This window comes from Lithobates pipiens, unplaced genomic scaffold (genome assembly GCF_037356315.1).
Source record: "Lithobates pipiens isolate NorthernLeopardFrog02 unplaced genomic scaffold, aLitPip1_a1.2 Scaffold_18, whole genome shotgun sequence".
Taxonomy (NCBI): Eukaryota; Metazoa; Chordata; class Amphibia; order Anura; family Ranidae; genus Lithobates; species Lithobates pipiens.
In genome coordinates this window covers 308,422,768-308,435,036 of record NW_027507758.1, presented here as the reverse complement: position 1 = coordinate 308,435,036, position 12,269 = coordinate 308,422,768, and the positions used below count along the sequence as shown (strand labels likewise).

The window sequence follows — 12,269 nt, the reverse complement described above, 5'->3', positions numbered from 1 at the left end:
TGGGAAGAAGGAAGGCCAGCAGAGGCTGTGTGATGCTTTGGGCAATGATCTTTTGGAAAACCTTGGTCTTGCCATTCATGTGGATGTTACTTGACATGTACAACCTACCTAAACACTGTTGCTGACCAAACCTATTCCTTCATGGAAAAAGTATTCCTGATGACAGTTGCCTCTTTCAGTTGATAATGCATACTGCCACATTGCGAAAATGGTTCAAGAATGCTTTGAAAAACAAAATAACAAATTTGAGGTTTTGACTTGATCTCCAAATCGAGCATCTGTGGGATGTGCTGGAAAAATAAGTCTGAGTCAGGGATGCCCCACCTCGCAACTAAAGCCTCGTACACACTATCAGATTTTGGGATGACCGTACATCAGTTTTTTTGTTGCGTGCTAGTCTCACGTCAAAAGTGAAGAGGTTACGACACAATACAACTTCAGAAGAGACGTAATGGCGGTTATTTATGACAGGCAAATCCACTTTGCACTGCAAGTGCAAAGTGCACTTGAAATTGCACTGAAAGTGCACTTGGAAGTGCAGCCACTGTAAATCTGAGGGGTAGATCTGAAATTAGGGGAAGCTCTGCTGATTTTATCATCCAATCATGTGGAAGCTAAAATTCAGTTTTTTACTATCCTTGCATGTCCCCCTCGGATCTACAGCGACTTTACTTCCAAGTACACTTTGCACTTGTAGTGCAAAGTGGATTTGCCTTTCGTAAATAACCCCCAATGTGTTGAATAGATTTGTATGTATTCTTTCGTTTCTAAGCCAGTGTATTCATGCTCTTATGATTTTTTTTGTCCAAAACCGTAAAATTATACGAAAATCGGACGTTGTGTTCACATCTGACAAAAATTTTATAGTCTGCACATCCAGCTTTTGTCAGATGAAAAACTGTAATCGGCTGTCGAAAAGCACCATACTAACAATCCGAAAATCAGCAGAATGTTCAGATGAATTTTTACTTACAACTTTCGGATCGTGTGTGCGGGCCTTTACAGGACTTAACCTCCCTGGCGGTACGATTATTTCGGATTTTAGGTGCTAAAAGCGGTACAATTATTTTTCATGAAAATTTGGTGTTTTATATTATAGTCCTGTAATTTTCAGGAATAACTCACTTAAATCTGTCCAAACCAGAGTCTAGCAGACATGCCGGGTATGATAAAGTTTGAAAAATGAAATCATAAATTATAATATAATAAATTATAAATAATTGTACCAAATAATAATATAACAATAATAAAAATTATTCAATAATGTAATCAAATCAAAAACACTGAAATTTGCTCAGTTGCAGAATTGTCACTGTCATTACTTTTCAATATTTGATGACGGATCTCCCCACAAATCGCTATCGCTCAATTCTGCGAGTGATTCTAATTTTTGATGTAAAAGGACAGTTTTGGTTGCTATGGACAATCTCCAGTTTCCAGGCATAAAGAACAGTTTTCATAATATAAAACTGCATGCAGGACACTGGGCAGAACACTAGGGACAAAGAGGAGGTGAAATAATTACACACATTAATGTAATCTGTAAGATTACATTATACTGTATGTAATGTGTGTGTTTCACTTTTTGAATTTGGCGCCGATCTCCATCCCCGTGCGTCGCAACGCTCGCAGGGCACAGAGATCGGCTCCGTGATGAATCGAGCGGAGGACGAGCCGCTCGTACAGCGCGGGGACATTGCTGGATCCAAGGGAGAAGTTAAGTAAGCGTCCTCCTGGATCCAGCGATGTGGTCCTGAGTCTGGCTCGGGGTTACCGCTTTTGGTATAAAAATTCCACCCTGAGCCAGACTCGGGAATACCGCCAGGGGGGTTAAAGGATCTGATGACTTGGTGTCAGATACCACAACATGCCTTCAGAGGTCTAGTGGTGTCCATGCTTCAACGGCTCAGGGCTATTTTGTCAGCAAAAGGGGAAACCTACTCAATTTAGGGGGATGGTCATAAAGGTATGGCTGGTGTGTCTGTATATATTTATATGATAGATAAAGAAGGTTACAGCTAAATGCCTCCTTCGGCTGACCCTGACCACTACCCAAGTGTGCATCTGAACATATGTCTCAGCTACAGTGATAAATCTGTCTCAGAATTTCTTACATCTATTGCAAGTGACTGCTCAGAATTACAGGCACAGTTGTTACAAACAAACAGTAAGATTCAAACAACCAATTTGCTGTGCTACTGAATACCTCTGATCAAGCATGTGTTTTCCAAACAAGTACAAAAGTAATATACCAATCCAAAACAATCCTAAACCTATTTGAAAAACAAAACATGTATCAATTTACAACATTGGCCCTTGTGAGAGATACAGTTAGGCTTGGTTCACACTGGTGCAATGCGGGAAACCCTGCACCTGAATCGCAGGCAGTTCACATTGCCCTCTGTGAACCGCTGTAGGTGTTCACACAATGTTAATTACACCCCAGATCAGTTTGCAGATGACAGTACGAACCCATGTGATGTGATTCTGGTGCAGACTAAAAAAAAAAAAAAAAAAAAAAAAAGAGTCCTGCGCGAGTTTGGCCCAAATGCGTTTGTCAAAAAAAAAAAAAAAAGAATCCTGTTCCTTTGACCACTTCAGTCCCTTAACCACTTGACCACTGGGCACTTAACCGGTTCCCGACCAGCGCACGCCGATGTACGTCGACAGAATGGCACGGGCAGGCATATTGGCGTACAGGTACGTCCAATCTTCAATGCCGCCCTGCCATCGGGAGCGCGCTGCCGCGCTGGACGGGACCCCCGTGAGTCCGGTCACGGGACCCGCGGACTCTATCACCGCGGGCATACCCGCGATCGTCTCACGGGGCGGCTGAATGGAGGAAATGCCGTGTAAACAGCATTTCTCCATTCTGCCTAGCAACTAGTGATGCTGATCTCTGCTCCATGTGATTGGAGCAGAGATCAGTGTTCACTAAATGAAAGCCCAACCCCCCCACAGTTAGTAACACACCCCTAGGAACACTTAACCCCTACACTGCCACCCACTGGTTAACCCCTTCACTGCCAGTGTCATTTACACAGGAATCACTGCATTTATATAGCAGTGATTACTGTATAAATGACAATGGTCCCAAAAATGTGTCAAAAATGTCCGATGGGTCCCCCACAATGTCGCAGTCACAATAAAAATCGCTGATCGCCGCCATTAAAAAAAAATAATAAAAAATTAATAAAAATGCTATAAACCTATCCCTATTTTGTAAATGCTATAAAATTTGCGCAAACCAATCAATAATCGCTTATTGCGATTTTTTTTACCAAAAATATGTAGAAGAATACGTATCGGCCTAAACTGAGGGAAAAAATTTTTTTTTTATATATTTTTGGGGGATATTTATTATAACAAAAAGTAAAAAATAATGCGTTTTTTAACAATATTATATTATATATAATATAGATTATAATAATATTATAGCAAAAAAAAAAAAAAAATATTTTGTACTTTTTGCTATAATAAATATCCCAAAAAACTAAGTAAAAAAAAATTAAATTTCTTCATCAGTTTAGACCAATATATATTCTCCTACATATTTTTGGTAAAAAAAAAAAAAAACCCAATAAGCGTATATTGAATTGTCACTTTTTTGGGGCCATTGACATTTATACAGCTATCAGTGCTATAAATAGCCACGGATTACTTTATAAATGTCATTGGCAGGGAAGGGGGTTAACACCAGGGGGGCGATCAAGGGGTTAAATGTGTTTCAACTGTGGGGGGAAATTTGACCGACTAGAGGAGGAGAGAGAGATCGTTGTTCCTACTTGGTAGGAACATATAAACTGTCTCCTCTCCCTTGACAGAACCAGGAGTTATGCGTTTACAAAACATGCTGGGCACGCGCATCGGCTCAGGAAACACGATGTGGGCGTGCACCGCCGAGCCAACATACAGCTACGATGGCTCGTGCAGGGGAGCCAACCTGCCCACAGTACAACTGCAGCTGCTGGTCGGGAAGGGGTTAAAGCATAAATAACAGCACAGGGCTTGTGCGGTGTAACTTGACCCATTCTATCACCTAAAAAACCTGGCTGATCTTGCCTGCTTCTGCCCCCCCCCTTAAACTGACCACAGTTTATCATGGCTGCTGATGGTCAGTTTATGTGCCTCCATCATCCGCAGCTCTCCTCTCTGCTCTCCCATGTCCCCCCCCCCCCCCCCCCGCCTGCCTGTCAGCTCTGTGTGTGAGCCCGTCCCTTCTAGCACTGCTCTGAGCAGTGCAAAAATTACTGCTCACAATCACTGCCAGCCCCTCTGCCTGGATAACGTAGAATATAACGTAGTATATAGTGAATGTTTATTAAAATTCATCTTCTAAATGCCTTATTTCTTCTCGCCGATCAGCGGTCACGTGACCACCCGTCACTCTCTTCCTCCGATGCATGTACTACAGAAGGAGGTCACATGACTGCCCAGCAGACATCAGAGGGAGATCTTGGCCCCTCGCTACATAGTACATACTTTGGAGGAAGAGAGCTACGGACGGTCACGTGATCGCTGATCTGTGAGAAGAAATAAGGTATTTAGAATATGAATTAAAAAAAAAAAACGACATGCACGATATAAATGTTATCTTAGCAGAGGGGCTGGCAGTGATTGTGAGCACTGCCTTAACAACCCCTTTAAGTTCGGTCAGATAGCACCTTTTAGTCCCATCCGGATTATAATCAAGGTGTTCAAATCACCTTGTGTTTCCTCCTTATTAACGCGGTCTCCAGTCCCGTAGTCTCCTCCATACTCGTTTGTGTATATAAAGAAAAAAAAATCCAATAGCGCTTATATCTTAAAAACGGAGTGGGAAATATTGTGGTGTAGCCAAATGATTACTCACATATGCTGGGTGCTTCAAGCGCACCAGTAGTTGTTTCCGTGACACAGCACTCACCTACAGAGTTCTACCTACAGACTTTGCTAAAAGAGAGGCAGTCTGATTTCTATATATGTTGCTAAATTGCTTGATAAATGCCAACCATTGGATTCATACAGCTCTTCAAATTTCCAGTGGTGGGGGCCTCTTCTCCACAACCCTGGCTGGTGGATAAGGGGGCCCCAAGATCACGCCCCCCCCCATGTGGAGTATGGGGTACACAGTACCCCCACCTATTCACTAAAAAGTGTAAAAAGTGAGTAAAGACAACATGAGTTTTTGACAAATGCTTTAAAAAAAAAAAATAATAAGTTCCCGACGTACATCCATCGTCAATCACACCGCCCACCGCCACAAAAAAAATAAAAAAATAAAAATGAAAAACAAAAAACAGAAAAACAAAACAAAAAAACTCTGGCTCAGACAAAGGCTCCTGCCGTCTCTCAGGTCTTAAATAACTAAGGGGCGATGCCACCCTTTTCTGATGTCACTGACAGAGCATGCTGGATTGGTGATGTCATCATAAAGCGGGCCACCCGGTAGGTCACCAGGTGGCCATGCCCCTTAGTTATTTAAAGCAGTCACACAGTGGAGCTGACAGATGGCGGAAGCCTTGGGGCCGGCGGTAGCGAAGGGTTGCATGATTGACAGTGGATCTACACCGGGGGGGGGGGCATTTAAAAAAAATAATAATAATAATTAATAAAAGAACTTGTCAACAAGTCGTGAAGTGTCATTCACATGTGAGGGGCTGGGATCTGGGGGAACCCTTGTTAAAAGGGAGCTTCCAGATTCTGATAAGCCCCACGCCTGCAAATCCCCACAGCCACCAGCCAGGGTTGAGGGGGGCCCTGCCCCAAAATCAACCCCCCATGTTGAGGGCATGTGGCCTGGTATGGTATGCAGGGGTGGTCACTCGTCCCCCACCTTTCCTGACCTGCCGGGCTGCACACTTGGATAAGGGTCTGATATAGATTATAGATAAAACCCCGCACCGTTTTTTATTTACTTTTCATTGCCAAGATTTTTTGATTTTTTTTCGATCCATTGAACAATCAATTTAAAGGTTTGTTAACAGTAAATCCTGGATAATGACCAATTCATGACAAAAAGCTAACAATTGGGAAAAAATTAAAATGGATATTCCATTCCTGTTAAGCCAACTTACTAGGTAAACCAGTCTGCAGGAGAGCACCAAGGAAATAGAGGTATTCCCATCCCCCGACACCCCTAGCGGGATCATACTGTGGCGGGGGAGCGAACCCCCTGCCCCCCCCCCCCCATTACCGCACCCCCCGGTCATTCTTTTTTTTTTTTAATACATACAGCCGTCAGTGGAGACACCCACTGACAGAAGAGTAATCGGTTGTTAAGGACGCGGCAACCAGCACAGAATTTGAATTGTTTGAAAAATTTTGAATTTGTTAGAAAATAAAGAAACCAAAACTAATTTTTTTTGTTCTGCACATGTCTGTTGACTTTGTGGAGCACAAACAAAACAATCACATTGGTCAAAGCCAAATTCACACTCATCCAAAGGGGTATCAAAGTCGCAGGGCAAAGCCACAATGGAAATCGCAATATTTTTTAGTCGCAAAGGTTGAATGGACTCTTAAAATTGATGTGGGGACAGGTGGGCAGACATAAGCACAGATCATGACACCAAAGGCTCAAAGAGAATTAAAAGCTGCACGTGCATCTAGCCTAAACTAAAACAAAAAAAAAAATGGCAATTTGAGCTTAATGTACATCGGACATTTTTACAACCTCTCCTGAATGATTTAACTTGACAGATAGTAACCCACGTTTAAAACGTCAGTTTTGCCGCTTTTGGAAAAAAAAAAATTATTTGTTTCTTTCAAAATAGCTAAAAATTAAAAACCGCCTGTTAACGAAATGCGGCTAAACATGAGTTACCGTGTTTATAAGCATTTGGCACTTGAAATGCCTCTAAACTCAGCATCTGAACCCATTTTTTTTTTACTTTTCACAAAAGGCCTCTAAACTCAACTGTCTAGAAACAACTATAAACAACCCTGTGTACATGTATTGATAAGATAACAGAGGAGAGTTCAGGGGCAGCTGAAAAAAAGGCACAACTGCTCCTAAACATCAGTTTAGCAGCGCAGTGTACATAAGGCCTTATAGTACAAGATATAATATGAAAGTGCTATTTATAGTTTATTGTTACTTTTTTTTTTTTTTTAGAATTGTTTTTAGAATAAAACAGAAAGATATTTATTTCCATAGACTGTACCTTTCTCAGAGCGTGATGAATGTTTCTGTAGAAAGTCCAGCATCTGGGCCAGTGCTTTCTTGTTGCAGTGAGTTGAAAGTTCCTCATCACATTCATAACAACTAAAAAGACAGAACATATGTCTGTGGGTTACTCACATACTAAAGGTAACTGTATAAGGGTGAAAATATTTTCTCAGGAAAAATTGTTTTTTGCTTTGCTTTGAAATAAACACTTGTTTCCTTATATTAATATCAACAACACTTAATTCTTCTTTTCTTGTAATGTGGGAGCAGATAATAGAAAGCTCAGGGTCTAATGCACTTAAAATGTTATGTCCATCCTCCTCATTATAAATCACTTAACAAGAAAATGCTTCAATTTATTAGAAGAGCAGAGGGTTTTCCTTCCTATTCAGATCTGCTCAGACCATGCTGAGGAAGCAAAGCTCCATGCAGGTCCTTCAATTTCTTTATGACTTTATATGTGTCTATTTCAAGCACATACACTGTCTAGGACCTTTGTGTGAGGTCCATCATGTGTTCGGCTGGGACCACCTGTTGGGGACCAGAGCTTATTATTATTGTGGCCATTGACACCAATGCAGGGTGTTATTAGTGTGGCCACAGACACCAATGTTGACATTATTATTGTGGCCACTAACATTAATGCAAGGGGTTTCTATTGCTGCCAATGTCACCAATACAACAAAAAGAGGAGCGAGTGGTATTGGCCACGCCTCCTAATGTCCTGAAAGTGACGAACACGCACACATATGGGTGGGAAGGCATTTGGTCTATAGGCCACTTCTGTGGACTGGAATGCATGCCGACTCCTGCATTGGAGAGACAGCAGGCTATACATTTATTGGCAGATGACTCCGGAGTAACTGTTGGTTTTAAATAAATGGTATGTGCTATGAGATCCTTCTCTGCATGTAAGCTGTCTTATGGACCTGTGTCATAGTGGCCGAGACCAGATAAAACAAGCATTACAGACCTACCTTGGTATAAGTGTGGTCCCACAATGGCACTGATTTTATACAGAATGGAGTGTTGCCACTGGAGAGTATGGTACTTTGTTACATATAGAAGAGCGAGCACTATTCAAGCACTTTTTGAGGACTACCACTTTGCAAGGAGACATTTTTCTGGTACAATTATCACACACAGACACAGACACACACAGACACACACACACACACACACACACACAGACACACACACACACACACACACACACACACACACACACACACACACACACACACACACCCTTCCGGATTTTTTTTATTTTTTGCATATTTCTCACACTTAAATTATTCAGATCAAACTAATTTTAATATTACACAAAGATAACCCAAGTAAATCCAAGATGCAGTTTTTCAATTATTTTTTAATTTATTAAGGGAAAAAAGCAGTTCAAACCTGCCTGGCCCTATGTGAAAAAGTAATTGCCCCCTCTCATGTTGACTGAATGAACTGTGATTACCCAAATTTTTTTTGAAAAGCAGAGTTAAATTTCACTTGCCTCTGCCAGACCTGTTGAATCAAGAAACCAAATAAATAGAAGCTGTCCGACAAAGTGAAGCACGCTAACAGATCACAAAAAGCCACACATGATGCCACAATCTATAAAAATTCAAGAACAGATTAGAAACAAAGTAATGTACATCAGTCTAGGAAGGGTTTCAAAGCCATTTCTAAGGCTTTGGAACTCCACTGAACCACAGGGAGAGCCATTATTCACAAATGGAGATAACTTGAAACAGTGGTGAACCTTCCCAGGAGCAGCCGGCCCACAAAAATTACTCCAAGAGCATGAGGACGACTCAGAGGAGGTCATAAAAGAACCCATAACATCTAAAGAACTGCAGGCCTCACTTGCCTCAGGTAAGATCAGTGTTCATGATTCAACAATAAGAAATAGACTTGGCAAAAACGGCATCCATGGGAGAGTTCCAAGGCCAAAGCCCACTGCTGACCAAAAAGAACACAAAGGCTCATCCCGATTATCCAAGACTTTTAGGCAAATATTCTGTGGCCCGATGAGACAAAAATTAAACTTTTTGGAAGGTTTGCATCCTGTTACATCTGGCATAAAACAAATACAGCATTTCCTAACAAGAACATCATACCAACAGTCAGACATGGTGGTGGTAGTAGCGTGATGTTGCTGCTTTGCCACTTCAGGACCTGGACGACTTACCATAATTGATGGAACCAAGAATTGAGCTCTACCAGAAAATCCTAAAGGACAATGTCCGGCCAGTAGTTCTTGACCTCTAGCTCAAGTGCACTTGGGTTATGTAGCAGGACAGTGATCCGAAACACAACAGCAAGTCCACCCCAAATGGTTCAAACAAAGCAAAATTTAGGTTTTGCAGTGGCCTAGTCAAAGCCCGGACTTAAATCCAATTGAGATGCTGTATCATGACCGGCCGTTCATGCTGAAAAACACTCCAATGTGGCTGAATTAAAACAATTCTGCAAAGAAGAGTGGACCAAAATTGCACCACAGGAATGTGAAAGATTGATTGCCAGTTATCACTAATGCTTGATTGCAGTTGTTACGGCCAAGGGTGGCACAACCAGTTATTAGGTTTAGGAGGCAATTGCTTTTTTTCACATAAAGCCAGGCAGGTTTGGACAGCTTATTTGCCTTAATAAATGAAACCATCATTTAAAAACTGTATTTTGTATTTACTCTGGTTATCTTTGTGTAATAATACAATTAGTTTGATGATCAGAGTCATTTAAGTGTGACAATTAAAAAATCATTAAGGGGGCAAATACTTTTTCACAGCATTGTGGTATACTTAGATTTGGTTAAGCGTGGATTTAAAAAAATCATATATATATGGTTAATGTGTACATATTGAAAAAGCTGCAGCTACCCATACGGATGTTTAGACACACTGTTGAGTGAGTATTTTACCAACTACTGGGGCTTCTTTACTCCAACTTTCCTTTCAGTGTAGTCATGCAGCATGACTGAAATTTTCGGTGCCGAGATGCATTACAACCCATTTATTTTTGATGGACTGTCTAACTTGAAGCAATGCACCTCAACACACAAAAGCACGCTGCCATTGTGCAGCCCCTTCAACAGCTCGGGGGCCTCTCTTGGGGCCTTCTGCATTATTCAAGTAGACCATCAATGGTCTAGTATATAGAAACACAATTAAAAAAATACTAATTAATTAACCTACTTCTAAATTAGATTCACAATAAAAAATCCAAGCAACTAAACAGTCACTTTCTTCACCTCATCTTAGAAAAGTTGCTTTGGGTTTGTCTGCATAGGAGAAAAACATGCATAAAAAAAAAAAAAAAAAGTATAAAACAAGTAAATCGAATATACTTTCCTATCTATATACTAATGCTAGCAGCATAAGGATTTAAAAAAGTGGTGGCTGCATCCATTTACATCTCCTTCATTTACTGTTTCCACCTGATGATCTGACCAGTAACACACCTCCTGTGATACAATGCCCCCACTCTGGATGAATGAGCACAGGGGGCACCTTTGGACAGTAGCACTATCAGTCTGGGGGGGGGTTAAATGTACTAGCAGATTTAGACACACTAACAAATTGATGCCAAATTCCAGCTCACACTTTAAGCAGGCAGAGCAGTGTTTTTTCGTTTTGTGATAAAGGTTTTACATAATAATCAATAAAAGCTGGTCATTGTAAGCACCCCTGCTGGTGTTAAATTGTTTGCCTCTTCTCTGTAACAGATCTGCTGGAGAGCTTGTTCTACTGAAAAACAGACTTAGTGGCAAGATCAGCAGATGAAAACAAAATAAATTCTAAAAAAGAAAATTAATACAGCCATCACATCCAACATGGTTAAGCTGCAATATAATAAATGTTTGCTTGTGGGTTTACTACCACTTAAATATTTATTGAGAGAGTTTAGTTCCACTTTACATCCCACCTTATATCAATTCAAACCATTCTGGAAACATTATAATATAGAAAAAAAATAACCCAATTTAAGCCAGCACTAAATTTAAAATGCTTGGCAATCTTCTCCCAAACACCACCACATATAAGGCACATACGTATACCACAGTTATGACTGCTGAGAAGGATGTATTTTCTCCTACAAACAAACACAGTCAGTTATATGATTTATTGCAACATTTATCCAAGTCAACTCTTAAAATGTATGTAAACCCATCAGAACATGTTCATGCACATGTGAAGTAAGTAATAGCATTAAAATAACCGTAATACTAATAAAACAAACTATAGTTTCCAGAAAGCATACCTTTTTTTCTTCTATAATGCGGCTATATAACCTTCCACATGTTCTCACGCCACAATAGGTGATCGGTGGGCAGAGCTAAGAGGCAGCATTTGATGAGTCCTGCTTACATTTAAAAGCTATGACTAAGCACCAGTGAGGGTGTGAAATGCGTTAGCTACAGCTGTCCCTTATGCTTCTTGTGCTGTATGGACTGTCTTTTATACCAACAAAGGTGATCGCATTGGAGTGAGACTCTAGAATGTCGTCATTACGTGATCATTGCATGTGGAGCAAGCACACTTAACATCCAGGGGAGGTCAGTAGCCGGAGTGCCATCTGGAGCGCTATATTATATATTTCTTACATTAAAAAGCTCTGTGAGGCATTCAGGAGTGTCATGTGGGGTGTCAACATTGTTCAGACTTTTTAAATTGAATGGTGGTGGTTTATAGAGGGTTAGGTTTTTCTTTGCTGAAAAACTTTGTGAAAGGTTTATTTAATTTGAAGTGCATTTTAGAGTTTTAAAAATGTTTTACATTTTTTTTTTTTATATAACACTATGGAAAGCATTTTTTCTTTATGAAAATTATAGTTTGGTAAGGTTTCAGTGTTGGATTTTCGGTAGATTTCTTTTCCATAATATTTTTACACACTTGTATTATGTAGCCATTAGGTGTTGTAGTACAATTAATTTCCTCTCCTTAAAGAGGAAGTAAACCCTGATTAGTTTGCTTCCTCTTTCATTCCCTGCAAAGGCAAAGCATAATGGACTACTATGCATCGCATAGTAGTCCATTATGTGTCACTTACCTGACACAGGAGCCAGCCAAGTCACCGCTGTCCCCTGTAGTCCGCCGCATCCATCTTCTCGGTGGGGTCTCGCAGCTCC

The 12,269-nt window shown here is 40.7% G+C and overlaps 1 protein-coding gene across 2 annotated transcripts in view; it reads right to left on the bottom strand.

Annotated features, from left to right (window-relative positions):
* Positions 1-12,269, bottom strand: part of USP45 (ubiquitin specific peptidase 45) — a 286,672-nt gene that overhangs the window by 235,580 nt on the left and 38,823 nt on the right. For both annotated transcript variants that reach the window (XR_013276728.1, XM_077487200.1), the window contains exon 5: positions 7,146-7,246. Coding sequence is in view for 1 of the 2 variants with exons in the window: in XM_077487200.1 (XP_077343326.1) it covers positions 7,146-7,246 (101 nt within the window). In the remaining variant the exon portion in view is untranslated. The remainder of the gene's footprint in view (positions 1-7,145; positions 7,247-12,269) is intronic.